Genomic DNA, 27,917 nt, shown 5'->3' with positions numbered 1-27,917 from the left:
TGTTTATAAATAAGTGTAAGAAAAATCATTTCCAAACCAAGGCAACAGGCCTCGGCCGCAGGCTCCGGGGGGCCGAGCTCCCGCGAACCCCACCGCGCACCGCACTGACCGCGGCCGGAACCTGCGGCGAGCCCGAGGCGGGGACGGGCCGGGTGAGGCAAGGCGGAGCCCCAGTACGGAACCCCAGTACGGAACTCCCCGACCCCGCACTCCCGCCACGGGGGGGGGGGGGGGGGACACCGCGCCATGATCAGTTCCGGCGGGGCCGACAGCGCCAGCGGGGCTGGGGGCGGGTCCTGGGGAGGACCCCGGGGCGGTCCCACCGCCTCCCGGCCGCGCTTCCGTGCGCCGCGCCCCGTCATGCACGGCGGGCGGATGCGCCGCCATTTTTGCGCTCCCTCTGCTGTGCAGTGACAATAACAACCCGGCCGGGCCGTCCCCCCTCAGCGAGCGCGGGCACAGGCGGAGAGGGGGGAGCGGGGCCCGAGCGGAGCGGCCGCGGGGCAGAGCGGGAGGTGTGTGGGGCGAGGGGCTGGAGCCGAGGCGAGAGAGAGCCGCGCTCAGCCCTCCCCGCTGCTGCTCGGCGGAGACGAGGCGGCCGGAGCAGGAGGGGAGCGCAAGAAAAAGCCGGGGGAGCGGGCAGCCGTGGGGAATTCTGCTGCTGGAGAGGAGAGTTGAAAGGAGCTGGTGGGTGGCGAGAGGCAGGAACGGAGACGCTCCGCTGGGAAAGGAGTAAAAGCAGAAAGGCAGAGATAAACTACGAGAAGAACCAAAGTAATAAAGAAAAGGGGAAGAGGAGATAAAGTGATTCCTCCGATAAAGAAGAACGCGAAGGAGAGGAAATACGGAAGGACTCCACTGATGAGAAGGAGGAGTTGAAAGACCCCCCCGAGAGACAGCAGAGACTGACTTTAAAACTCTACCCCTCTTTTTGTCACACCACAAGGATTTGATGCCCCTCAGCCTGTTCACTTCTGTGTGTTCATGTTTCCCACAGGTTTCTCTTCCTCTAACCCCCCAGCTGCAGCCCAGGAGGTCAGACCTGCCACTGATGGTAACACTAGCAGCAGCTCCTCCTGCAAGAAGAGAAAGTTAAATAACAACAGCAATTCCGAAAAAGAAGAATTTGATTCCATTTCCTCCTGCACCTCTTCTCCTTCCAAAAACACCTCCTCGTCATCTTCCTCTGTCATCACCACTTCCTCGTGCTCCTCCTCAGGGGTCGCTTCCTCCAACCATCACCTCCAGAAGAAGCTGCGCTTTGAGGACTCCGTGGATTTTATTGGACTCGATGTGAAGATGGCTGAAGAGTCTTCTTCCTCCTCCTCTCCTGCTGCCTCTTCTCAGCAGCAGCACCAACAACAGCTCAAAAATAAAAGCCTTTTAATTTCGTCAGTGGCTGTGGGGCACCATGCAAATGGCCTGACCAAAGCTGCCTCCTCTACTGTTTCCAGCTTCGCCAACAGTAAGCCTGGTTCTGCCAAGAAATTAGTGATCAAGAACTTTAAAGGTAACAGGCAATAATTTGTCACAACCTGTGGGGAGCTGACACTCGACTTTGTGTTTTGTTTTCAGCTTGAAAACCGGTTCCTTTTAAATAGCTCCAGGTTTTGCAGGAATTGCTTTTCTGTGGTGAACATTTCTTCACTTTTGTAAAGGGGAATAGTGATTTCTGATGTGTGCTTGCCTGGTCATGTGCACATCCTGAGTTGCACTTTGCTGCTTGGAATTATTTTTTGGACTCCCTTCACTCTGTCTCTTGAGAAGGCCTTAATTTGTATGTTAGGTGTAAGGTTTTACTACCTGTGTAAACCGCCTTTGTTTAAACTTTTAACATTTGATACCTCTTTTCTAGTAATCCTGATTCAGGGCTTAGTGTATATTTTAGCCCAGTTTATGATATGTCTTTGCACAAAATGTGTTTTTTTAAACTGGCCTTGAATTTACATGCCTTGCCTCTATCCGTGTTGTCTGTTTATAGGATAATCTGCCTGTGCTTAGTTTTAAATGTTGAAACTAAGGTGATTATCTGGCTATTATGGTGGATTTCCTTTCTGGTTTTCCCACTTGCCTTTAAAGTAGGTACTTCAGATTTTTGCAGAGATTTTTCCTTGTAATAGCCTCACTGTAATTTTTAACTGTAGTATCTTTTCTCTGTCTTAGCTTGCTCTTAGTTTACAAGTTTACATTATTTTATAAATTCTCTCAAATCATATGTTTGAAATTTTTGAGTAATGTTACTAGAGACAAAGGTGAAGTAGAGAAATTAAACTTTTCTGATGTGATGCTGCTTCATTTTCTAGTAAACAAAAATACAAATAGGGTAGGCAGAAAGCATAGCTAAAATGCTGCCATTTTTTCCCTATAAAGATGAGGAAATCACGGGCTTTTTTTATTTCCTGCCTCTTGCTGTCTTCCAAAATAGTCCACTTTGCTTTCTTGGGTTGTTTCTTTCTCCTTATGTGTTTGGGTTTGGGGAGGGATAAAAGATATTACCAACACTAAAATTAATTTCTAAATACATAATTGATACAAATGTTCTGTAGAGTTATTGCATCAGGTAAGGATTAGGATTATTTGACACACTGTAATGTTTTGCAGGAATTCATGATCACACTGTAACTATTTGCTTTAAGGTTCCAATTCTCAAAAATGTTCTCCACACATCCCAGCATCATCATTTAATTTGACTGATTATTTTAAAATACAAACCTATGACGCATCATAGGCTGCTCTTCAGTTGCTTGTGCACTGTTATCTTTAAGGGAAGTTAACTTTTCGCATTTAAAATACCTGTCAAATGTCATGGATTGCATGGTGCTGTGATCATCATTGCTTATGAATTGGTATTTGAACCACTTCCTTAGAAAGGATGTCTTGGGATTGTGACAGCCTTGCTTTTTATTTACTCTCAGATGCTAAACTGAATAATAATCTTAAGATTATTGTTTTTATCTTATTGTGATAGCAGTAACATCCTTTACAACTTAAATAACTTCCTAAAATCCATAACCGTGGTGTTAACTGCTGAGCAGCATACTCGGGAGTTGCTGGTGAAAATGGGCAAGTCCATAGTCAGTTGTCTCCCTAGATCCGTATGATGCAGCTGATGTTGGGATATTCCCAATATTGTAGGGAAGTGCTTGAAAGAACAAAATAATTACTTCTCTCTGTTAGTCATTTCTAAGGAAACCATAGAGCTTTAAAATCTGTTTTTTACTTTTAGGTGTGTAAAAGTCAATTTTAATGGAGTATAAACTCTGGGGCAGTTTCACCTGTTGATAGCATGAATGTGCATGTGTCATCATCTTCCCCAGATTTTCTTCTCCTTTCTTCTCCATTTGGGAATGTGCTTATTAGAACAAAAATGGTCACTTTAGGTAGTTATGAGAATATAAAATCTTAAAATAGTTCTTATATTCTGAGGATGTGACTTGGGGAATATCATAGCATGTTGTAAATGCTTTAGTCTTGTTGAAGGTGCTGCAGAGCAGGGACATCTCTAGAAAAGAGCCAGAAAAAATAATGGTCAGATCTGGGAAGCTGGAGCTATTTGAACATTAAAAGAGGCTTAACTCTAAAAAATATCCACTGGTCAAACCCAAGAAAGACATAAAGGTATTCCTTTAAAATTGGAAGGTTTTCCTTGGGAACATAAAGCCTGTGTAATAATTACAGTTTTTCCATGAGTGTTTCTTGAGGAGTTCTTTCCAATGGTTAATACAGAGTTGAATTAATGAGCAGTAAATTAAAAACTAAGATACACACAACTGTGTATCTTTTAATCCATCATTTTCGCCTTTTACGTTCCCTTTCTTTTGGCTCTGCTGTCCTGGTAATGAAAGATTGTAATGAAGGTGTAGATCACTCTTGCTGGTTTTAGCCCTTCTTCAGCTGCTCAGGCACAGAATTGTGATTTTTGTAAAACACACATACACTTTGGGCTACAGGTGCTGTGATGTGTATGTGAAGAGCAATGCTGAATTACTACAATGTGTTACTCTTTCAAATGTAAATAAGATACTGCTTTTGCACAAATGCTTTCTTTTCATGTAAGTATAAATTAAAAGCTGGACCATCAACCCATACCTCTTTTCCCTCAAAGCTACATTCTTTTCATTTCTGTAAAAGATTCTGCTTTATCTAAATATTTTCTCAAACTTTATATAATTTCTTTTAAAGATAAACCCAAATTGCCTGAAAACTACACAGATGAAACCTGGCAAAAACTGAAAGAAGCTGTAGAAGCTATCCAGAACAGTACTTCAATTAAGTACAATTTAGAAGAGCTCTATCAGGTAAGTGCATTAAGTAAAAGCAATGGGGTAGGGCTTTTTTGTTTTGTTCTCAGATGTTTTTGCTTAAAACTCTTGATACGGTGGTAAGAATATGGCATTTTGCTTGATAGCAGCTTTTGTGATTGAAAAACTTGTCACCAAATAGTTTCTTCATTTTAAAAAAATGAGTAAAAATTTCACAAGACCTAGCATTGAACTCATATATTATTCTTTTACTTGCCACAACAAAATCCAAGGTATGGTTTCCCTTGTGGCAGTTGATGAGAATTAAATAAGGCAAGGAGCTATATTCCCTTTTCTGTTTAGGGGGTTGTGGTGTTTATCTGCTAAAGGAGAAATGTGGAATCCTCAAATATTGGTGTTTAGGTAAGAAAAAGATGATTTATATTAAAATGTCATTTATTTTCTGAAGAAAGTATCTGTTCATGACCAAGTATCACAAATCACTTAAAAACTGAAACTTTTTATTGACTTCTTATAGGTAAGTAGAACACCATTTTTCCTTGATGAATTGTGTTATTTTTGTTTGATTGTAATTTTCGGGCATTGCAGCATTCTCTCTATTCTAACAACTGAGAATCAAACTTTATTGCCAACAACAGCTCTGATTTTTTTTTTCTTAAATACTTTAGGAAGTGATCAGATTGAACTGCATTTCCTAATGCTTTTTTTATAAACTCCACTTCTGCTTTTTCAGCTGAATGTGTTGGAGAGATTTCCCCCTGCTTACCTTTTCCCTACTAACGTCACTTGTGGTTTTAGCAGCATAGCAACAGTGCTGCTTTAGCTGGGTATTAAGAAGCACTTGAACTTTTTACTCTACTTTTAAAGCCTCTATTACCTGGTTAGTTGTTTAATTGGTTCCTCTGTATGTGTATATAGCCTTCTCACCATCTCTTTTTAGTGTCTCTTCTTCCCCTGCCCTCCCCTTTTCAACAAAAGCTGCATTTGTATATGGGGAAAAAAAAATCCTATTTGTACAAGGCTTGGGAACAGATTTAAGGAAGAATAAATTGCTGCTCCTCAGTCCAGGGCATTCTTAAGATCACTTTAATCTTTTATAATGTTCAATTAATTAACTAAAAATACTGCTTTTTTAACAGTTTGTCAGAATAATGATAGTATTGTTATTTTTGCAAAACTTGGTGAAAGTGATAGCAAATTACAACCAACTGTACTGGCTGATACTGTAAATTACTTACTCTAGACAGAGTAACAGTGCAAATAACTGTTAATTAAATGCTTGAAGGCTATCCAAAATTGTTAAAAAATACAAAGTTCTGTTGAAATCCTTGCTTCTGTTTAACAGTGTTGCTTAAATTTCTGCTGTCTTACCACAAGCTTAATTTAATGTTGCTTGTGGTCAGAAAACAAAAAATAAGCTTTTTTTGTTTTAAATCTCAGTGATTCAACGTTGTTATTACTTAGATACTTCTCAATGAAACAGAGTACAATCAAGTATGGTTATTTTAATATAAATCTAAAAATAAATGTCTTGATTTAAAAATAGTAATAGGAATCCACTAGTGTTTTTAGATGCTAACTAAACTAATGTCATTTCTGAACAGCTGCTTGGTAATGGATCTGATCCCAAATATGGCTTGGCAGACACCATTATCCAACATAGAGGGGAATTACAAAAGAGTCTGCAAAAGTTCTCCTGCACACCTCCAAAGAAGATAATTCTTTTTTAAATTGATTTAAGCTTCTTGCATTTGGTTTAACTCTTGTCTGTGTTGGAAAAATCCCACCGGGAAAACATTTTGAAGCTTTATTTCTTTGAGAGACCCAGGCTTCGTACTTGCTTTGTTCCTCCTCAGCAAGCAAAATGGTTCCTATCCTTGAGTAGCTGAAGTGCTACAGAATTGAATGCTTCTTTCATAGAGTAATTCTCCTTACATTAGTACCTGAAAGTAGAGATCTAGATCTTCGGTACCTGATACATAGCTATTTTTTTTAAATCAGATATAAGTACTTCCGGAAAGTTCCGATTTTCTCTTGTCAGAGTTGTGTTCAGTTCTTTTTCCTTACTACGCAAACCCAGGTTAAAACCCAGATGCTGTAGTTAAAAAAAAAAAAAATCAAAACAAACAGAAAACCACATCCAACTAATATATATGTTACACAAAGGAAATAGGGCTCTTCTTTGGATTTTCTGACCATCATTAGGGCACAGATTCCCTGATCAGAAACATGTTTTTCACTAATTCAGAACATGATAATTTTGTGAACTGAAGGCCCTAAAGTTTTTACGTGTATTAATGTTGATACATTTTAGATACAATCAGCATTGTCTAGCACTAGTAATTAAGCGAAGCGTAATATTGTAGTAGGGAGTTAATCTCTTAAAAATAAGCAAAGTTCACAAAATTAAAGCATTTCTGTGCATGTCATCATCAACAAAGATGCAGAAGTTTTGTACTTTATGTTCAAACCCTCAATCCTAGTAGACATGTTAAACACTTTTGGCATTTCTGATAGACAAATGTAAAAGCTCAGCTTTATATGAACACTCCATAAAAGTAGGTGTATATTCATACATGTGCCTTTATTTCACTGAAAGTTAATTGTGTGCATTTGTCCATCTACAATGCAGAGGTTAATTCTTTTAAGGATTTAGAGCAGCATGGTTAAAGAGTACTTGTTTGATAGACAGCAGTTGTAACAATGTTGGGATGAGGTGATCAGAAGTCCAGGAAAGAGGCTGCTGGTGTCCTGGGCTGGTGGGTTGAAGCCAGAGTAACGGTGGTTCTGTAGGTGACAGGCAAGTTCCATCCAAAACATTCGTCTTCCCAGCTCTCAGTTGGCTTCTCCAAAGTGGAAGAAATTAAGAAACCTAGGAAGATTGCATTTGCTGAAGTTCTGATCAGGCTCTTCAAGCTCAGTGTTTTCCATCCCCTTGTTCTTCTGAATCAAGTATGGGGTTATATCCTGGTTTGCTGCCTGAACCTGATTGTACAATAGCAGAATAGAGTTGAACAGTGCCCATAATCTGCTCTGAACAGTGAACTATAGAATACATTTTCCTATTACTTTATTGTATTTGTTTGGTGTTTCTTAAGTGTTGAGGCTGAGAGTTAAACCTGTTGCTATTTCCAAACATAAGGATATGTATACTTGGGTGATAATTTTGGCTTTCCTTACAGTCTTCATTCAGACCTGTTTTGGTCTTAACTGGCACATTCACTCTCTTGCTATACCTGTTTACTTCTGACACTAAGCTCCTGGAGGTTTGGGGGTTTTTGTGGTTATTGTTGTGTGGGATGGTTTTGTTGCGGGGTTTTGGTTTTCATGGAGGTTTGGTTTGTGTTTGGTTGGAGTTTTTTTAACTCCTTTGTGTGCTAGAGCCAGTATTAGATGTAGTGCACTTGCACTCAGAATGGTTCCTGTTGATATCCTGGGATGAACCAAGGAACTCTTGTTTAGCTATTTTGGTTGTTGCTGTGCTTTTAGTGGTGACTGCTCACTGTCTGCTTCTATTTGGACTGTTGGGAAATATTCTGGGGGAATTTCAGTGTAATAGCATAGATCTGCTCTGTGCACTTCTGAACTCTGCAGTCCCTCCATGGTTGCCTGCAGGTGCTAGGGAACAAACTTTACCTTCCAGTCCTTTATGTTTTTTCCAAAGAGTTGGTCATGCTAGCAACTGAAGTCTTTTCCAATAAGTAAATAATAGCACAAATCATTAATTGAAAATCATATATGCCTCTCCTCTAGCTTCTCCAGGTATTTTACAGGATAATCGCTTACTGCGTCTTTCACCAGCCTGCAAAGTTGTTTAGTTGCTTTCAAATTCTGGACATGGGTATGAATTTTAGAAGTCTTGAGATACACTAATGGACTTAAGAATGACTGTTTGCTTGATAGGTCTCTAAGATGTGGCCCCATTCAACTTCTTTTCACTTCTTACTGTGAGCACAGCAATAATTCTTCTAATAATTGATGAGATTTAGAAATCTGGGATTGTCATTGTAAACATCTGGAATGTAGTCATGCTACTAATATTCAGGATTGTAATTAAACTTATTCAGGCATGGAGTTGGTGGATGGATAGATAAGATAGATTACATACGTGTATATATGTGTACTTTTGGGGACGAGGAAAGGTCTTCAAAAGGAAACTAAGCTGGCAGTGCTTTTCCATTAACATCAGTGTGACTTGCAGAGCACAGCAGTTAATAAAATTAAGACCTTAAGTGACTGCTTTGAGGTATGAAGCCTAGCAAGATACTGGAACATATTAAAATACCATCTTTGGTTTCAGAGATGCCAGTCCTGCAGTTCCACGTGAAAGATCGACACTCCAGCTAAATTGATAATCTGTGAGCTGTTCAGGGCACAGCCTGCCTTTGTCTCCTGTTACCATTGCAGAGTCATGTCTGTCTGGTGTTTTTCATGGAGCAGTTAACTGTGTTAAAAGCTGTGAGAAGCAGAATTCTTGTCTGGGAGGGGATGTCCCCCTTTCTTGTAAAACCGCATGTAAAAATATAGCAAGATTTTTTAGTTATTGTTTCTCTTTCTCTTTACTTCAGGCTGTTGAAAATCTCTGCTCCTACAAGATCTCTGCAAATTTGTACAAACAATTGAGGCAGATCTGTGAAGACCACATTAAAGCACAAATTCACCAATTCAGAGAATATCCTTTCTTTAGCTGTTGACAAGCCAAAATTGTTTTACCTGCAAGTATATGGTGATGGATTTCTTTGACTAGTTCATGACATTAGGCCATGGTAATCTGAATTCCTAGGATTTGTGTAATTGGTTTTGTGTTAATTTCTTTGTGGGACCTAGGAGAACACTACTTGTTCCTTTATGTCTGTAACCATTGAAAAGTTTGAGAAAGTTTCACTGGTATTTGTAAAATACTTTGACATCTTACAGAAACTCGTGTTAGATTTGCAGCAAGGTTTAAAAAGCCTTTATTGACTGTATCATGTCAGGGTTTTTTATATTGAACTTTCCAAGCTTCGATAAAGTGAAGAGTCTTCCAACAAGTAGCTTTTGGGTTTTTTTGGAAAAGTAATGGTGGTCTGGCAGCATGTCAGGTTCTGAGGATCAAAATGTTTTATTTTCAGAAGTTTGGGATTGCATCAGGCTGAGATCCTGTTAAGTGGATGTTAATTAGTTCCAGAGCTGAATAAAAGATATGCAGTGAGCTGAATAAAAGATAAATTTGAAGGACAAAGTTTATTTCTTAAGGTTAACTGAAATTACAGTGTAGTTGTGAGCTCTTACATGTATTGGGTATTGTTGGTTTTTGAGGTATGGGGATATGTACGTTTGTTCCATTCCCCAGGGATGGCAGATTAAACAAAACATTCAAAACTATTTAGATAGTTTTTTAAAATTTGTTCAGATAATTTTGATTTCTCATTATTAACACAAAGGCCCTCATTAAAAAGTAAAAATAAATGTGTTGCAAGAAATTAACTGGTTCATTCTGAGAGTAGGTTGAGTTTGTTGTGCTTTCTGTTAAGTGTCTTTAAAAAATAATAAAGTTGGTTGATTTAATTGCTTACACCACCTATTAATCATGATTTTCTTAATGATTTCTTCATGGATTCATTGGATAGTGTCCTTTTTCTAAAGAAAATAGACAAATGTTGGCAAGATCACTGCAGACAAATGGTAAGTTTATCTTTTTAAGGAAAACCAGTTGCTTTGTCAGCCTGTTTTGCTTAACTTTGTTCCTTTTCAAACTTCTGAAACGTCTTAAATTTATGTGAGGTTTCTTTGTGATATACAGCTGTATCTGGTTTGTTAGAAATGAATACTTGCCAGTAGTGTGTTTCTTAGCATATGGGTCTGATCTTGGACACACACACACCCCTAACTCCTCATTGTCAGTTTTATGCAAGCCTTTCTCCTTTATTAAAGGAGCTGTTCTGTTACACAGAAATATGCAAAGTGTCACATTGATCACCTTGCAGGGATTGGCAGAAGATGTTAAATAAATCAGCGGTGTCCAAGAAAGCACTGCCTGAAACCCATTGGTGGAATTTCTTGTTGTTGTTGAGCATAGTTGGTGTTGCTCTTCAGTTTTAAGAGTAAAATGATTGTGGCTGTTTTATTCCTTCTCGTGACAGATTATGATTAGAAGTATCTTTTTGTTCTTGGATCGAACTTACGTACTTCAGAATTCAATGCTGCCATCTATTTGGTAAGGGCACAAAGAAATTATTTGGGGGTGCATTTCAAACTATTGCTTGTACCTTGCTGATTTTCAGGTGGCTTTTTTAATATAAACCTCCTAGTGACCTGTAAATTACACGGTGAATGCACGAATGCTTTTTGCAAAGGGAGACTTACAATTTATTTGCCATAAGTTATAGGATTGTTCTAGAATAGCTGTGATCTCAAATCTCAGTGAAGTAGATATCAGCCTCCAGTTTACACAGTTAAAGGAAGGGGCCTGGTCAGCAACTGAAGTGCAAGGGTTTGGGGTGCCCAGTTACTACCTTAGCATGCACAGTATTTCAAGTTCTGTAAGTACTTTGAAGGAAAGGATTACTTAAAAGCAAGATATGCTTTTTTGGACTTCAACTTCTGCTCCTTGTATTAATAATTAGTATATGCCCTACTGTTCTTTGGTACCTGAATTACTTTGCCAGAGATTGATGGAGGGCCTGACTTTTCCTAAGAGTGACCATACCCATAGTTTAAAATTCATGGAAGGTTTTAACTGGGACAGTCAAAGCAGAGATCCTTGTCGTTCACATCACTGAGTTCTTCTAAGCCGTGCCTAAGAATTAGAGATTAGTAAGTGATGGACAAAATAGAAATATTGTCCAACACCATAACCATGGAATTGGAACCCAGGATGATATTTTTCTTTTCTCATGAAGGTTGGTGTTCCAACATCCTGTCGACCAACTGAAAAATAAAGATGTTGCGAAAGTTACGTGGTTATTTAGGAAAATATACCTGCATTGGTGTTTAAAATCTGTAGCTTCATGTTGGTGCAGTGTCATGGTTTATTTCAGTGTTCATCTATTTGTTCAGCTTGAGTGATGTGGAGGCAGAGGAATGAGGAATTGGAAGAATGCTAGTATTGGCCTCTTTATTGGATCTAGATCATGTTGTAATAAGATATGTCTGGGATTTATTCTTAAACAGTTTATTGAGCAGTCTTTGTTTTCTTTTTAGGGATATGGGGCTAGAATTGTTCAGAACTCATATAATCAGTGATCAGAAGGTTCAGAACAAAACTATTGATGGCATTCTTCTGCTGATCGAGAGGGAAAGAAATGGTGAGGCTATTGACAGGAGTTTACTGCGAAGCCTTCTGAGCATGCTTTCTGACTTGCAGGTGAGTAAACTTGTTTCACCTTTAAACCACTAAATAGCTCAAATTCTTATTTAGTGCTCAGTAAGCTTTACCCTGGATTGCTGTCATACTGTTTCCCCAGATTTATCAGGACTCTTTCGAACATAGATTCTTGGAAGAGACTAATCGCCTGTATGCAGCAGAGGGACAGAGGCTTATGCAGGAACGAGAGGTATTTCAGATGTTTAACAGTATTTGTTGTGCCTAATGTCAAAGCGTGTGTCAGGGAGTAGAAATATTCTGCTGCCTTAGTGTATAAGGCAATAATGTGACCTTTGTTTTATAGTATTCTGAAAAAGGAAATGCACGTGCAGTTGCCTTCAGTCACAGTGCTAATGATTTCTGCTTAAAACTGGAGCTGCTACTTCTGTCAGACCAGTATTGTGTCTCTTTTTCTCTTCTTGTTGTTTTTTAACATACAAAACTACTCCGGCATTTTCAGGTTCCAGAATATCTTCACCATGTCAACAAGCGCTTGGAAGAAGAAGCAGACAGAATAATCACTTACTTAGATCAGAGCACACAGTAAGTGTAATCTCTCTTCGCCTGGTGGTATGAGCTGTTCGGGCCCTCTTCTGTTGAGGGCCATTTAAGTAGCTGCAATTTATTTCTGTTACTGACTGACCATCAAATGCTTTTCACTTCCCACGGTTCCATGTTTACAATGAAGCATTGTCTTGGCTCACACAGCTAATAGCCTTTTCTTTTAAATCACTAGTTATTTTGGCATAAATGTTGTTAAGTATTTGCTTGAAGAAAAATAGGCTGCCACTCCCAGCCCAGATGTCTCTTTCCTGCTGAAATGTAATTAATCAAGTGTTGTCCTACCTGAAAAAGATAGGACTCGGCATAGAAAATTCTAAAGCTAAATATTCTGAATATTTACAAAAAATATTTGCATGTGGAGTCTGGGAAATTATTGAATAATGTCATTCTTCAATCTTTTCTACTTAGAGGCAGGATTTCTTCCAACACAGTCAGGTGGAGGTCTTCTAACATAAAGCTACAGCTGTTGGGTCTGAGAGAAAATGTAGGTCACTAATATCAAGACCTTTCTGAGAGAGAGGTGTTCTACTGCTACTGTCATACGTTTTGATTTCCTTCGTCTCTCAGCTGTTAAAAGTGTTTAGCTTGTTTAGTGGCTTCCTTCTTCCGTGCCAGCATTAGGGACCAATTCTCTATTTTGTTTTAATACCTCTTGACTTGAGGTCTGTTTTCATTTTTCCTTGTTTTGTTTCCCAAGACATGAATGCCCTCCCACAGCACAGGATTAGGCATATTACTTGATGAATTCTCCCCAACTTCTTCACTGATGGAATAATTGTCCAGCTGCCTACAGGTCATGTACAACAGGCTTATTGTGTGAATTAAAATCATCAGTCAGCAAGCAGAAAAAAAAAGATTGTTTACTGGGGAGAAAAAGGATAAATATGTGTCTAATCATTTTAGGTCCTTGGCCACAGATAATTAGAGCACTCCCAATGATAATGTAATTAACATAATCACAAAAGAAGGATTTAAAACTGTCAGTAATGGAAAAAGGAAAATAATTCTAAACATTTCTTCTGTAGGAAGCCACTAATTGCTACTGTAGAAAAGCAACTTCTAGGTGAACATTTAACAGCCATTCTTCAGAAAGGTAATCTTTCTTCTTTATAGAAGTGTTTCTAATTACTGCTTTGGGGCTTTCAGTTCCTGTGCTGAAAGAAAGCGATGGATTTGGGTGCTGGGGGAGGACAAGCTACATCATTCTTTAACTCCCTTTGCTCCTCAGTTCCCAAAATAGCACTGACTATTCTCCTTGTTGGAGATAAGGGGACACTGTGCTGTCTTCTGATACACAGCAAAGCAAAAGGAAAATTAGAACAGGGGGCTCAAGTTCAGTATGTTAAGTGACATTTTGAAGACTTGGAGGTAAAGAAAGGAGTAGCCTTTGAATTATTGCTGTAACAGAAAAGGGAGATACTGAGTACTTGCTGCTAACAAAAAGCAGCTTGTTTTTAAAATGTGGTGTAATTTGAGCTATGCAATACATTGCCTCAGTTCTACAATGGTCTCTGTGGGGTCAAGTAACCTTCTGTTGATCTGAGAGATAATCTGGAAATAGAAACGGGTGCAGCAAGAGTTTAATAATACAGCAATCAAGTCCTTAATAGCCTGATTCTGAATGAAACAGGTATGTGAGCATCTTCCTGCACATCTGTAACAAACTCTTCCTTGAGGGGAGTATCAGACTTTACCCATCCACTTTCTTAGAACCTTGTTGTAGAGCATCAGGCCTTCTCCAGAAAGTTAAAAAGTGATGGTGAAGATATTTCTTGAAGCTGCTTGCCTTCAAGCATCTGTAAATTTTATTTTACAGCTGGAGTTGAGAGTCAGAGCTGTCTTGCCAAGGAACTTTTCTTACAGATCAGTACAATGTAAACTTTTCAAATCTTTAGGGAATAGTAAAGCAGAAGTAAGCAAAGATGTTGTGATAAGGTTGTTATGTAAAGTACATGTAGCCTAAGTGCAATAAAATCATGTGCAATAATAAGATTTTTAAGGTTTCAGCCAGTTCAGGCAGATATTTTGTGTTTCACTGTTAAATTAGGCACCTTAAAATTAAAAAAACAACAAAAAATAGCACCACTAATAGTTTGATTAAAAAATACTTGTTTTGAAGAGGCATCTTACTGTATTAGTAAGCTGTGCTTTCTTTGGGTTACTCTGGTTTTAATTTCTATTGAAATTCTCACATTTTCAGGTTTAAATCACCTTCTTGATGAAAACCGAATTCAAGACCTGTCTCTTCTATATCAGTTATTCAGCCGTGTGAGAGGTGGAGTACAGGTTCTCTTGCAGCACTGGATTGAATACATAAAGGTACTGTTCGTAGAGCTCTGGAACAGATACCACTGTTGTATCAGTGGGGTTTATACACAGATACTTGAGCCATCTCTGTAACCTATTGCATTTTTCTAAAAATTGAAGATACTTGCTTATAAACATGTATTTAATAGACAGCTTTTGAAACATCCCAGGAAAGGTATAGTAACTGTTCTAGCCCTGTTGAAGAAAACATTGAATATTCAGTTGAATTACTGAACTCCAAATAAATTTGGAATTTATAATCTTGCTTATAGTTAGTTGGGGGGACAACTATATTTCTTCAGTAGTTATTTTAGTAAGGGCAGAATGTTTGTCTTCTTTCTGATAAAATTTCCTGTGAGAATGAGTGGTCGTTTAAGTTACCAACCAGTTGAAGTTCAAAAAGCACTTGAATATCAGTTAGGATGATTCATTTTATTTCTTGGTGAAAATGTCACAGAAAATATGGTTGTTGTGAAAGAAGGCTTTGGAATGGCACAGGAGTACTGTTAAATAAAACTGAGTTTAGTGAGAACATTACCTGTGTAAAACCTGAGGATATAGATGATTGAAAAGGGTGTGTTAATTTTGTCATGCAAAACTCTGTTTCTTTAGACAGAAGTTCTGAATCTGTTCACTTTTTCATCAGTAGGTTTTGAATCAATATGCAAGGCCTAGGGATGATTATATAGTAAATACTTCATAATACAGGAATACATAATAAAGGAATACTTTTGTTATTAGTGGAACTAATGTGAGTGCCAGAAACAACACATTACAAAGGTAACTTAAGGTTTTACAAGTCTTGTCATTTAAATTAATTATTCAGGCTAATTGTAAGATATGTTTTATTTTGCAGGCATTTGGTAGCACCATAGTGATTAATCCTGAAAAAGACAAAACCATGGTCCAAGAACTTCTTGATTTTAAAGACAAAGTTGACCATATTATTGATGTTTGCTTTCTCAAGAATGAGAAGTTTGTAAATGCCATGAAAGAAGCCTTTGAAACATTCATTAACAAAAGACCAAATAAGCCAGCTGAACTCATAGGTATTTTTCTTCAATTTCTTTCATGTGAGAATTCGGGTGCTGAGTTGCTGATGCACTTATAGATGGGATATGCTGGGATTGTGTGTTAGTATGTGCACAGTGCACATCAAACTGCGGATCTGCTGTGCCGCCTGATGCAAGGGAATTGTTTGGGAGGGTAACATCAAACATTAAAAGCAAACTGTTCATCACTTTACTGGCTAGGCTATAGGAAAGTGCAGAACATCAGAGTATGGGCATTCCAGCAATTGGCTGGTGTCTACACATGAGAATACTGCTAATAATTCGATTTTTTCAGAAGCTTCCATAACTCTGCCACCAGCACATATGCACAGAGCTGTTGGGGTTATACAGAGATATCTATGGTTTAATATGTGAAAGTGAAGAGAGCTGAGGATGCACTGAACCTCTATGGTGTGGATAGTTTCTGGTTTGCAAAGAACATTATTTACAGATTTGTGCATTACATGCCTGGTACTCTGCACTTTTGAACCATTTCCCCACACAGTGAATACTACCTGGTTTGCAATTGGTTGTGCTGTTAGGCTTGTGGAGTGTCTGCCCTCCTTTTTTTGCATTAATTCCCTAACGGTAATGTGCTTACCAGACCATCTGAAATGAAAACAAACAATCTAGTTTGATTGAAACTAGAAATTAAAACAAAATAGTGATCTGCTAGAGAAATTCAGCAGTATAGTCAACACATTTAAGTAACTGATTTACATATTTTTCTTATCTTTTTGCTTCTATTACAGCCATGTCAGTCTGCAACAGCAGTGACTTTTTACTTTGAGATCACAACATAAACCAAGATTTTTTTTTCATAGGCAAAATGTTTTTAACATTGTATATGATAATTAAGATGCAGTCGTTGCTTATCCAAAAAAGGATGCTAGGCTATAATATTTTTATAACTTCATAGCCTTATGAAAATGTATCAAGGTAGCTGTTACAAGGTTGATAGAAAGTGATTTCAGGATCTTTTACATTTTCAAGATTTCATAATACTAGATTTAGAAATTTTTGTTTCACTGTGATAGTAAGCATGTGCTAAACTTCATTCTTCATCACTCTTTTAGCTAAATATGTAGATTCAAAGCTTCGTGCAGGCAACAAAGAAGCTACTGATGAAGAACTTGAAAAAATGCTGGATAAAATTATGATCATATTTAGATTCATATATGGTAAGTATTGGGGGGTTTTTTGTGGAGTTGTTTAACCAGTAACATAAAGGTACTTTGAAATTATTTTTGCAGTCTGGCTACATTTTCAGGTGTTTGTTCTCTGTGGATGTGGTTTGTTGGTGTAGTGCTGTTTAACTACTTTGCCTGTCAAATTGCAAATAACAAAACCTGTGGAAATCTTCATATGAAGGCCCTTTTTGCTTTCCTGAGCTTTGAATTGGGCCTCTTGTTGGTAATGTTTGTTTAAAACCAACAGTGCTTTGTGATCTCTTTCAAATCTCATCTCTTACAGGAAAAGATGTCTTTGAGGCCTTTTATAAAAAAGATCTAGCAAAGAGACTATTAGTTGGGAAGAGTGCATCAGTAGATGCTGAAAAATCTATGCTTTCCAAACTCAAACATGGTAAGTAAATATCTGTTGGCCTATCTATCATTTCGATCTATCAGCTTTCTTTTAAAAGTAGTTGTTTTAACAGGCCTTCACAGAAGTGCTGTTGATATTTCCCCTTTCCATGAGGGCAAAAGCCTCTGTGCAAGTCCTGAATGACTGGTGGGTTTTGAGGAGATTCCTTTGCTTTTAGTTTTGTAATTATAACAGGAAAGGCAAAAACACAGGAACTTAAAGTATATCTTGGTCTGTAGGATAGAGTTGAGGTTCCCCACTGAGTAAATCAGGGATGTGCTCAGAGAACTTAAGGATGACTTCCACTTGTTACTCACTGTCAGCTAGTGGTTCTCTAGTCTGGTCTTCATTGTTTCATTGGATGTAGCCTTTGGGTGGCAAGGGTAAGGTTTTTAGAGTTTGACCTCTTTTCTGCCATCAGGACACAGTTTGTAAGGCAGCTGATAGGGATTAGAATTGTCATCTGAGTGACCGATGGCCACCATAGTCAACGGATGAACAGTCAGGTCCACATGGAAAAACAACTGGGTTGCGAAATAGCTACCACATTAAAACATTTTCCTCTTTCTTGTTTATAACCTTATTCTGTACCTTAATTAGAAGCCAGGTCTTTATGTAAGAAAATCTGCTGAAAAAGGTCTTGCGTAAAAGTACATTCTGACGCTTAGAATAACTACTCTGAGATGTTGAAAATAAACACACAAACTTCTAATACTTACATTTTTTATTTTATAGAATGTGGAGCTGCTTTCACCAGCAAACTTGAAGGAATGTTTAAAGATATGGAGCTTTCAAAAGACATAATGATACAATTCAAACAGGTACTGAGGGAAAGTCTGCTGTCTGTCCTGTCTGTGCTTTTGAAAATTTTACTAAATTTATTAAAGGTTTTTCCTGAGCAACACTGCAGAAAAACTGAGACAAGCTTCTTCAAACAAACAAAACATCACCCACAGCAATAAGAGAATTCTAAACTTACAAAACATTTTAACACCAGCTCTAAGACATTTTTAACACCACTATATTCTGATGCCTGGCTTGGAAGTTTTTGCACATTTAGTTCTGATGATTTTGTAATGTTTTGATTATAAACAATTTTTAACATTCTTTCCTCCATTCACACTTAATTAGATCTTCACCTCAGCCTGCTAAAACACTACTTTTGCTGTTTTCTTCCTGTATGGCAGTGCCTTTTGAACTTCAGAAAAGTGCTTTTTCTTTCCTTAATTTTCTTTCGTGTAACTTGCAGTTTATACAACAAACACATCATGTGGTCACTTGTCTTCTCAGCTCTCACAATGCCTGTTCTAACTTTTCAGTTCTACCTGAACTATGTATAATAAACATAGCTCTATTTTAATTTATTTTGTTTCTCTTTGCAGTATATGCAAAATCAGAATGTCCCTGGCAACATTGAACTAACAGTGAATATTCTGACTATGGGTTATTGGCCAACCTATGTGCCTATGGAGGTCCACCTGCCCCCAGAGGTAATGAACATCATGGGTTATACAAGTATTGGCCTATCAGAAATGCATCTTGGGATCCACTGACACTTGGTTTTCAATATGCATAGGGAAAGAAATGCAGAACTATCTTTTTTTTAAATGAAATTTGTTTTCTTGCAATCCTTTTATCATTCTAAGCCTTGATTTAAGGCTTAATTGATTGTGGAGGAGGGAAGGATGCTTTTAAAGTTGAAATTGTGTTTTAGTGTTTTGGAATTTTTCTTCCTTTAGATGGTAAAACTGCAGGAGATTTTCAAGACCTTTTATTTAGGAAAGCACAGTGGTAGGAAACTTCAGTGGCAGTCAACACTAGGACACTGTGTACTAAAAGCAGAATTTAAAGAGGTGAGTCTATTGTTTCTATTACTCCTGTTGTTTTGTCAATTCCAAGTCTGGGTTGTACCTTAGGGATATATGGGGAAGCTTTTTTGTGCTGTGATAGAAAACTTAACACTGTTTTTGCAATTACTTTTGATCTCCTGCTATCTTTTCCAGAGTTGGTAGTTTCTGAAACAGATGTGTTAATGTCTAAGAACATGCACCCAGTTTCTGTATTGGTGGGGAAAGAAAAGCCTGTTGGGGAAAATATCCAGTGGGTTTACCTCCAGATTAAAAATGGCCCTCATTTTTATAGTGGGGAGGAAAAAAAAGGAGCCATGTTTCTTCAATGGCCTTACTTCATCTGATAGCATCAAGCATCTTTACAGTAAGCTTTTCACTACTGAAATAAAGAAAAATTCTGGATTGTACAAGAACGCAATTGTTTTAAAAGGGTTTCCAGTTATTCCCCTTCACCATTTCTTCACAAAATTTTCTCATTAAATAGGAATGCTTACCACTTCAATTTTCAGAAAAATGTTAATGGTAAAACAACTATTATCAAACTTGATTGTTTCAAAGATTCTATGGTTCTTTATGCTGTGTTCCTTAAACTAATGTTTGTGTAAGATTTTGATTTAAAGGTCTTCCAAACTGTAATTTTAAGCACTCCGTGGTTTGAGACTTGTCTGGAGTAATCTGATGCATGTCTTGGGTGAGGTTTGTCACTGGATAAAATAGTCCAGCTTTGTGGCCTCAAGCTTGTGCTGCATTTCATAGTAAACACAAGGGACCAGTAACTTCTTTCATATTCTCAAGATACTATAAAATAATATCCTGTTACTGACATAATTGACATGCAAGAGTGAGTTGTTTCTCATGTTCCCCTCATCCCTTTCCCCCCCAGAAAAAACAGCCTGGTGATGTCTGTTTATTTCCCGTGTTACAGGGCAAAAAAGAACTTCAGGTCTCCTTGTTCCAGACACTGGTGCTGCTCATGTTTAATGAAGGAGAGGAGTTCAGTTTAGAGGAGATAAAGCAAGCCACTGGGATAGGTTGGTATCAAAAACAAATGAGTACTTCCAAGTGTTCTTACTGAAAAAACCTAAACAACTTGTTTCTGCTTTAGAGGATGGAGAGCTGAGAAGGACACTTCAATCTCTGGCTTGTGGCAAAGCTAGAGTACTGACTAAAAGCCCCAAAGGCAAAGATGTGGAAGATGGTGATAAATTCACATGTAATGATGATTTCAGACATAAGCTCTTCAGGATAAAAATCAACCAAATTCAGATGAAAGAAACGGTATATTTTTTTTAATCCTCTGGGGTTTAGATCCTTGGGTTAAGAACCTTGTTGCCTGCCCTTTTACAAGCTTTTTTCCTCCTGGTTGTCATGTACATAGTGGTATCTCTGTCAGAGTTACATGTGTAATTTGGATGACAGCACATACCTAACAGTGGTGATTTAAATGTGTGTCTCTGTACTAAGACACCAGTGATGCTGGATTTCTCTATAAGGTTAAGAGAAGTTCCAATTATGAAATGCTCTTTTCGTCCTTTATCATTCCATGGAGCTTTACTGACTGTGAACATGGAAAACTCACTGTGGACTTGTTTCTCTGACAGCCATCCAATGTAAAATCGGTGCAAAGGTTTTAATTCTTTGTACGAGTGGGTTTTTTAATAGACAATCAGCCTTCGTATTTGTAAAGGGTTTATGTCAGATATTTGACAACAGGCATTTCACTGTCTTACACTGAGAATTGTTATAGAGATAGAAAGAATTGTTTTGACAGTGCTGGTATTCTCATTAAAACTTTTCTGAATGGATCCTTCAGGTGGAGGAGCAGGCAAGCACTACAGAGAGAGTATTCCAGGACCGGCAGTACCAGATCGACGCTGCCATTGTGCGGATCATGAAGATGCGCAAGACGCTGAGTCATAACCTGCTTGTGTCAGAGGTCTACAACCAGCTGAAGTTCCCAGTCAAGGTGGCGTACTGATTCTTCTACTTCTAAAACTTTATTAGTTCTTTTTATCTTCCCTGGCCTGCCCTCAGTTAAACAGCGCTTCTGTCTAAAATATGCATCTTTTTGGTATTAGAAAGGGCAAATACTCACTTTCAGGAATTTATAAAGTGCCAGTTGTTACTGAAACCTATTTCCAAAGGATTTCAGCCCTGGAGTTTGTTAGCAGTAAGGGAGCAGCTGGCTCTCCTTGTATGCTGCTGTTCCACTGTTTGCAGTGTTCTGGCAAGGCATTCTTGGGCAAAGGAGAAAATGCTTCAAATCTCAAAACCAATTCTTCGTTACAATCTGAACTTGGTTGATACTTCTGAAGTACAGTGGTTTTTCTAGATGGATTATACTGGTTAATATATATACACACACAAATAGGAATAAAAATAAAATATTGGTGAATGTCTCAAAGCTGAAGAAGCCCACAGTTGCAATATAAAATGACTGGCTTATTACTGTCTCTGTCCGGCTTTGTGGCTCACATTTGTGCATGCACAAATGCACGGCTGGCTTCAGTATAAAGTTGGTGACAAAGAGATGAGAAGGGTCTTTGCGTGTATTCCAACAAGAGCATTTATTGCTTCTACACTGTGGAAGGTTACAGAGGCAAAGGTGAGAGCAATGGCAAACTCTAGGTTTTATCCAGGAGTGGGGAAAAGGCAGGACTAGGGAATGGGGACCAATGGGGAAGCTCTGGGGGAGTGACGAGGCTGACAGCCAACCGGGGGAGCTAAACGGAGTAGATTAACATAACAGAACAGGCATCTTGAGAGAAGCCTTTCTGGTCACCCTAACCCTGACTGGTAAGTCTTTAGCACCAGAGACTGTCTTACCAAGAGCTCTCTCTGTCCCTTGTGCCACAGGCCAATCGGCCACCACACTGGCTCATTGTGTACAAATGGAAATGGGTTTTCAAACAGACAGCGGTGCATTGTTGGAATTCAAATATGTGGTGCTTTCTATCAATGGAAATGTAAAATAAAAGGTCCTTCTATCTCATTCCATTGTATTACCACATTGAGTGCCTGCCCGCCTGTAAGTATTGCATAAACTGCAGTTGGGCTTTGTAAGATTATAGCAGATTATTTAAATAATTTTCCTCACCCGTTATCATGAGGCATTTTTATAAAGTTCTTCACCCAGCAAAATCACAGGGCACCCAAACTGTTGCAAAACTCATTTGCTTCAAGAGGAAATGAAACCATCTTTTACTGGCTAAATGTCAGAAATAGAAACACTTTGGTATGTGATGCACAAACTGCACTTCTTTAGAGTTCAGTTCAAACAACAGCAAATATCTTTCCTTTTTGTAAAAAGTCTGTTTAGCTGCAGGTGATGAGCCAGATTTGTAACTCTCTCTTCCATCAGTTATACATTGCAGACTTTAGAAGCTCTGATACTTTAAAGGATTTTTTTTAAACTGGGAATTCTGTTTCCTCAGCCATCTTGAACAATATAGATATTTGGCTCAACTGGAAAGAAAGAACCAAGAAGCATTGACTGCAAAGTAATAATGCTGACATGTGCTTTATTTTGCAGCCTGCTGACCTTAAGAAGAGAATAGAATCCTTAATTGACAGGGACTACATGGAAAGAGATAAAGAAAACCCGAATCAGTACAACTATATTGCATAAACATATGTTGGCCTTTGTTTTACTGCACACTTGGTGTCCTACACAGTTGCCAGTGGATAAACTAGCCTGTTGATCCCGTTAATTGACTTTTTATACTACCGATGATTGAATGAAAGCAGTGTAATGGAAAAGTATAGTAGAGTGGACTTCTTTCAGTGGTTAACATGCCCATTTAAAGAGTACTATTTACATTTTAAGAAGAATGCTGTTGAACTCTTTGCATGTTATTTAGTAAGATGTGCAGAAAGCTGAAAGAAAGTACCTGGTCTTTCTGATTCCATTTGTCTCTGGGTCTGAAGAGGAGTCACTTGATATATGACAGATATCTTTCATATCTTTAAATGGAAACAGAAGGTTAATTAATATAAGAAAATAGCCTTTAAAATGCTTAAACTGCATGCAAACTTTTAATTTAATGTACAGAATGCATTTCAGTTATACATACCATTGGTTTGGTTGATGCCCACACTTGGATTTTTTTCTCTTGAGGGGGGAAATGGGGAATAAGCCAAGCTATGCTTATTGCTGATCTAATGGAAAATATTCTTGGTTGCAATTAAGACAAAATGGTACCAGTATAAAATGATGTACAAAGTTTGCAGTGTGGGCATGTATACTGTATATACAAACACCATTCTTAAATAACTGCTACAACAAAACAAGTTCAGATTAGATTTATATGGCTTGCCTGTGAGACTTGGTGTTCACCTTTGGGAATTTTAAGCATAAAACAGCCATAATGGAAGAAGTGACAGTTTTTACTAGTCATGGGTAGGAGGCCTTCACCTCTTGGCAGCAATACTCTAGAATAAAGAGAATCTATTTACAGATGAAAAGCCACACTGTTTTTGTGGTAAAGCTGTAAGAACAAAAATTGCAAATGGATTTTAATACTTGTTTTGCTTTGCAACATTCTAAACTTGAACTAACCTCAAGGTTTAGACAGGGCAGTTCTTCTAAGACTGCCCTGCTTTGGATTGCTTTAACTTAAAGCTTTAAGAACTCAGCCCTAGAGCCTAGCAGGCCTCCTAGAACCCAGAAGCCTACCTCTCATATAGTAAGTTAAGTATTGCTACAAGGCATCTAAAATATATTTTCTTAGATGACCAGAGAGCATTCTTTGCATCTTTATAAGACATGGGAGAGTAAGTCACTTGAATGTAGAGCTTTGTTTCAACAAAATACATTTTTTATTGCTTATAGCAGCATGTGCCAGGAATATATGGGAAAAAAAAGGTGTCAGCAGAAAAGGAACTCCTCCACGTACCAGTTCTTCCTTACCCAGCCAGGCTTTAGACCTACGATCAGCTGTGTTGCAGAGCACAATGAAAAACCTCATCCTCTTTCAGGCACTGATAGTCCTGGGGAATACCAGATATCTCTTGAAAGCAAGATGTTACTTTTGTTTAATGGCAGTGTAACTTAGCTCTCTATGACCTATAACTTCTATCACTGTGATCCCTCATTCAGGGGTGCGCATGTGTGAGAGTGTGTGTGTGTTTTCTATCTGATACATCCCATCTTAGTGCTTTTTTTAATCTACTGTTTAATTCCATATATGCTCCAGCCGTGTTTTCTCTCAAGCTCTTTTGTATGCAGTTCTCAGCTGACACATGAAGCAAATGTGGGTGGTTTTTTTCCCTGCTAAATTATTTGCAGTCATCCTCAACTAACTGTCATACAGCTCTTTGTGATCTGCAGAAAATCCACCTTGCCCCTTGACACTATTGCAGCATAACCACTGGTAGACATCCAGGGCCACCCCTGCCTCTGTGAGACAAATACTGACAGTAGAGTTATGTGGTGAGAACCTTGAAGACTCCTCCTGCAAATCTTCAAGTATTAGTTCAAATAGAGATTTACTGGGGAGGAAAGAATGCCCCCCACCATAAAAAAACAAAAGACTTCTATGTTTTGCATTCAGTGTTCCTTTTTCTTGTATGTGTTTTGTATCTTCAGCCAATAAAAGATTCCTTTTAAAGAGAATTGGAGAAGAAGCATAAGACTTAACTCTTTGGGAGACAGGAGATGATATATTGAGCTGGTTCCATTCAGTCTGTTGTAGCATATAAATCTAACACCACTACATGTGTGAACACCTGTTGTGGCAAAACCCTCCCTCTTTACACAAGTGTCACATTCAGTCAAATGAATTGCAAAGGTCTGTAGGTTTATTTCATTTTTATCCTGTCTATTTCAGTAACTTAAATGCAGAAAATTATACAGAAAATGTCCTCAAATCTGATCAGAATTCACAATCTGAGGCAGACCCTAAGCGCAATCTAGTTAAAGCAACCCAAAGAATGGACTTTGAGAACCCTGGCTAGGCCAGGAGAGGGGTGAGCAAGGGGAGGGGAGAAGGCTTCTCCTTGTAGCTTCATGGGTTTTCCCCAAGAACTTGTTCATCTCTTCTGCTAAGGTCTCGCTCATTCCTGGTTAATGACAAAGCTGCAGCCAAGATTTGTCGTCGTACAACTCCGCAAATTCTTGCTGGGATCATGTGCCTGCTTATTGAGCCATATATATCTCTGTAAGAAAAAACTGAAGTGGGCTTGGACCACAACTCATCTGGCTAGAACACAGCTTGTCTGTTTGGCCACACATTTTTAATCTTGACTCTTGCATGCAGTTTATAGCACCTTGTTCATAAGAAATTGCAGTTTATTCTTAGAAATATATATTTTAGGGTTTTTAATCTTTATACCCATAAATGGACTATTTTTTTGTCTTGGCTGGTTTCAAAAGTGACCATTTTGTTTAAATGCTGTAATTGCAAATGTGTTGTAAACGTTGTTTTGTTCTATAGTTTACACAAAGGTGCCAAAGTAAATAGTTAATAAAAAAAAAAAACAAACCCTAGCAAATTGTTAAGTTGCTTTAGCTGTTCTTCATATTTTGGTCTCAGCTTTTTTTTTTTTTTTTTTTTTTTCTGTTGGCCTTTCATTTTTCCCTAGACGTATCATTTGCCCTAATGTTTTCTTTTAAAACAAAAAAAAAAGTGCATCTAAAAAAAAGTTCAAATACCACTTTTTTTTTTAGTGCTCTCATATAGTAGGAAGAACATTTTCTTTGAAACGTTACACTAAAATTGTAAGAGTACAGCAGCATTCAAAAATGTAATATACTTTTTGTATAACAGTCTTGAGAGTGTGTCTGGAGTTGGGGGGAAAAAATTAACCCTGTTACTTTCCAGAAGCCTCTTCCCTCAGCTACCAGAATATGAAATTGTGCTTTTTCACAGCATCAAAAACTTATCGTTTATGCAGACTTGCAAACAGGGCATGTATCACCATTGCATCCTTCGATGCAAAAAGCAGCAAAACCTTTTTTATGTTTCATAAGTCTGATATGGGTACAGAGAGTCTTTCTTAAGTTGGTAAATAATGTAAATACATGTCCTTTCAGAGAGTGAGTCTGTTATCTAGGTATTTTGTGTCATTTAATAAATATTAAACAGTTTTGTGTTGATAAACTCTTGTGCGTAAAATGCCTTCTTACTCCAAGTTCTGTATGTTGGGCTTACTAATGTTTATGGCTTCTTTAAATTCTTTAGCTTGTGCTCTGATAGCAAAATACTTGTTTGCTACTTAAATATAATAAGTAGTTCCTTATTCATTCAGTCATTAAAATCCCTTGAGTTTTCTAAGTGGCTTCCATTCCTGAATTTTTATTGTTTTGGGTTTTTTGCTAAGTCTTCTATGGTTCTTGGAGGGGAAGGAAATAAGCATCCTTACAGACTCTGAATCGGGATTAGAATGTGTACAAGTGGCAGAAATACACAAAAATACTGGAGGTGGTGGTTTGTTGCTCCTAGAGGAGGCACCTCTCCTGCTGTATGAATATTCCTTGTCTCCCAGTTTCTCATTTTTTTAATGACACTGGAATGATTATTGAAGTATGAAGGACAGAGCTGGACAGGGAATTTGCTTCTCTTATTAAGAATGGCCAACTGGCCATTTCTTGATTTTTCTTCCTCACGCTAAACTGCTGGATTAAATCTGAGCAGAAGGACTCTGTCCAGCCTGGCCCTTTCCAGTGCAGGAACACTGAGGACTTGGTGGAGGGGGGAGATGGAGTGTTTTGAATTTCCTTTTTGAATTCTGGAAACGGGATAGCTGTAGCAGAGCACATGCTGATCCTGTGAACTGCTCCGTGGAAGGCTTGCATGGGCTGCAGCGGGGCTGACCCTGCACTGCTGGAACCACACAACAGTCCTGGGGCAGGTGGGCTTAGACAGGTCTGGGAAGCGTCTGCCACAAATCCTGCTCAGGTGCTGCCTTCCTGTCTTACAGCTTGGAGGCATCTAAATGCATGGAATGGTTTTTCCACTGAGACTTTCTCCTTAAAGAGAATATTTCCTACATTCTTCACCAAAAAAAAAAAAAAATAAAAAAAGTACTACAGAAACAGATGACTGTTTGGAGACTGATAGATTATCTGTCTACTCTGAGAAAAAAACCAGCAGTAAATTCTTTCATTCCTTTTTCTGTGTGAAGTGTAATATATGCCGCTGTTCTTTCTCCTGATTGAGAAAAACTGATGACAAATCAAATTTAAGATGGTAGCTTTGGATCTGCCTTTTTTTTTTTCTCCCTTAAAGAGGCCAGGGCTGGCAGACATACTGTGGCATTTAAACAATGAACACCTCAAAACTTACTGGAGTGGTTGAGAGACATTGAACTTTGTGCAAAGGGTATCTTGTAATACATGGAGTTAACTGGGAAGAGAAACAATGCATGTTGGTTAACCTACAAAGGAGCAGGTTTTGCTTCTGGTTAAGTAATTGTTTCCTGGTACAAGGTCACCTTTCAAGTGCCCCATTGTCAAGCTTGTCTTGCTGCTGCTTATGGAAAATTAGCATTAGGATATAAATGAAAAAAAAATTAACTTTGAAAGTGAATTTTCTAAAATCAGTAGGATGTTGCAGCACTGCAAATAAACCCCTTAAGCTGGAAAAAAAGTAGCTCGCATCCAGCAAATACTAAATTTTTATAGATTGCTAGAGATTTACACAGACCAGCCACAGTAACTGTATCTGACCCTAGGACCCCACTAAGAATGCCAAGTCCAAGTGAATGTTTCCAATGAGTCTTTTTTTAGTTCTTTGGTTACAGCTCAAACTGGTGCCTCTGGAGAGGAACCCCTACCCCAATTCACACCTCTCAGTTATACCCCTGACACTCATCACCCAATCCAACTCAATCACTAAATTCTGTTTGGTGGACTCTTGATTTCTTGCTGGGTTGCACTGTTGCTGGGCTGGCTGCCTTCTGATGTTACTTCTTCTCTTGGAATTGTCTCCTTGATCCTTATCATTTCCCTTCT

General features: G+C 38.4%; 1 protein-coding gene across 1 annotated transcript; it reads left to right on the top strand.

Annotated features, from left to right (window-relative positions):
• The first annotated feature begins 360 nt into the window (after positions 1 to 360).
• On the top strand, positions 361 to 26,238 carry CUL4B (cullin 4B). The gene is made up of 20 exons (XM_048318529.1): positions 361 to 1,510; positions 4,183 to 4,298; positions 8,831 to 8,934; positions 9,857 to 9,926; positions 10,385 to 10,458; positions 11,445 to 11,607; positions 11,708 to 11,797; positions 12,068 to 12,150; positions 13,197 to 13,264; positions 14,372 to 14,490; positions 15,335 to 15,527; positions 16,607 to 16,711; positions 17,004 to 17,114; positions 17,850 to 17,935; positions 18,497 to 18,604; positions 18,854 to 18,967; positions 19,890 to 19,995; positions 20,070 to 20,242; positions 20,778 to 20,930; positions 22,497 to 26,238. Exons 1-20 carry the CDS (start codon positions 985 to 987, stop codon positions 22,590 to 22,592), a joined length of 2,658 nt encoding a protein of 885 aa, XP_048174486.1. The 5' UTR covers positions 361 to 984; the 3' UTR covers positions 22,593 to 26,238.
• The last annotated feature ends 1,679 nt before the right edge of the window (positions 26,239 to 27,917 follow it).

The sequence above is a fragment of the Corvus hawaiiensis genome, chromosome 14 (assembly GCF_020740725.1).
Source record: "Corvus hawaiiensis isolate bCorHaw1 chromosome 14, bCorHaw1.pri.cur, whole genome shotgun sequence".
Lineage (NCBI taxonomy): Eukaryota > Metazoa > Chordata > Aves > Passeriformes > Corvidae > Corvus > Corvus hawaiiensis.
This window is presented reverse-complemented; position numbering and strand designations above follow the sequence as displayed.

What these genes read in the sequence shown, in the direction of transcription:
- CUL4B (XM_048318529.1), top strand. Translation starts at nt 985, where the DNA reads ATGTTTCCCACAGGTTTCTCTTCCTCTAACCCCCCAGCTGCAGCCCAG. An exon ending in GGCTTATGCAGGAACGAGAG is followed by an intron (nt 11,798 to 12,067) that starts GTATTTCAGATG and finishes CGGCATTTTCAG; the next exon opens with GTTCCAGAATATCTTCACCA. An exon ending in TAAAAGCAGAATTTAAAGAG is followed by an intron (nt 18,968 to 19,889) that starts GTGAGTCTATTG and finishes CCCGTGTTACAG; the next exon opens with GGCAAAAAAGAACTTCAGGT.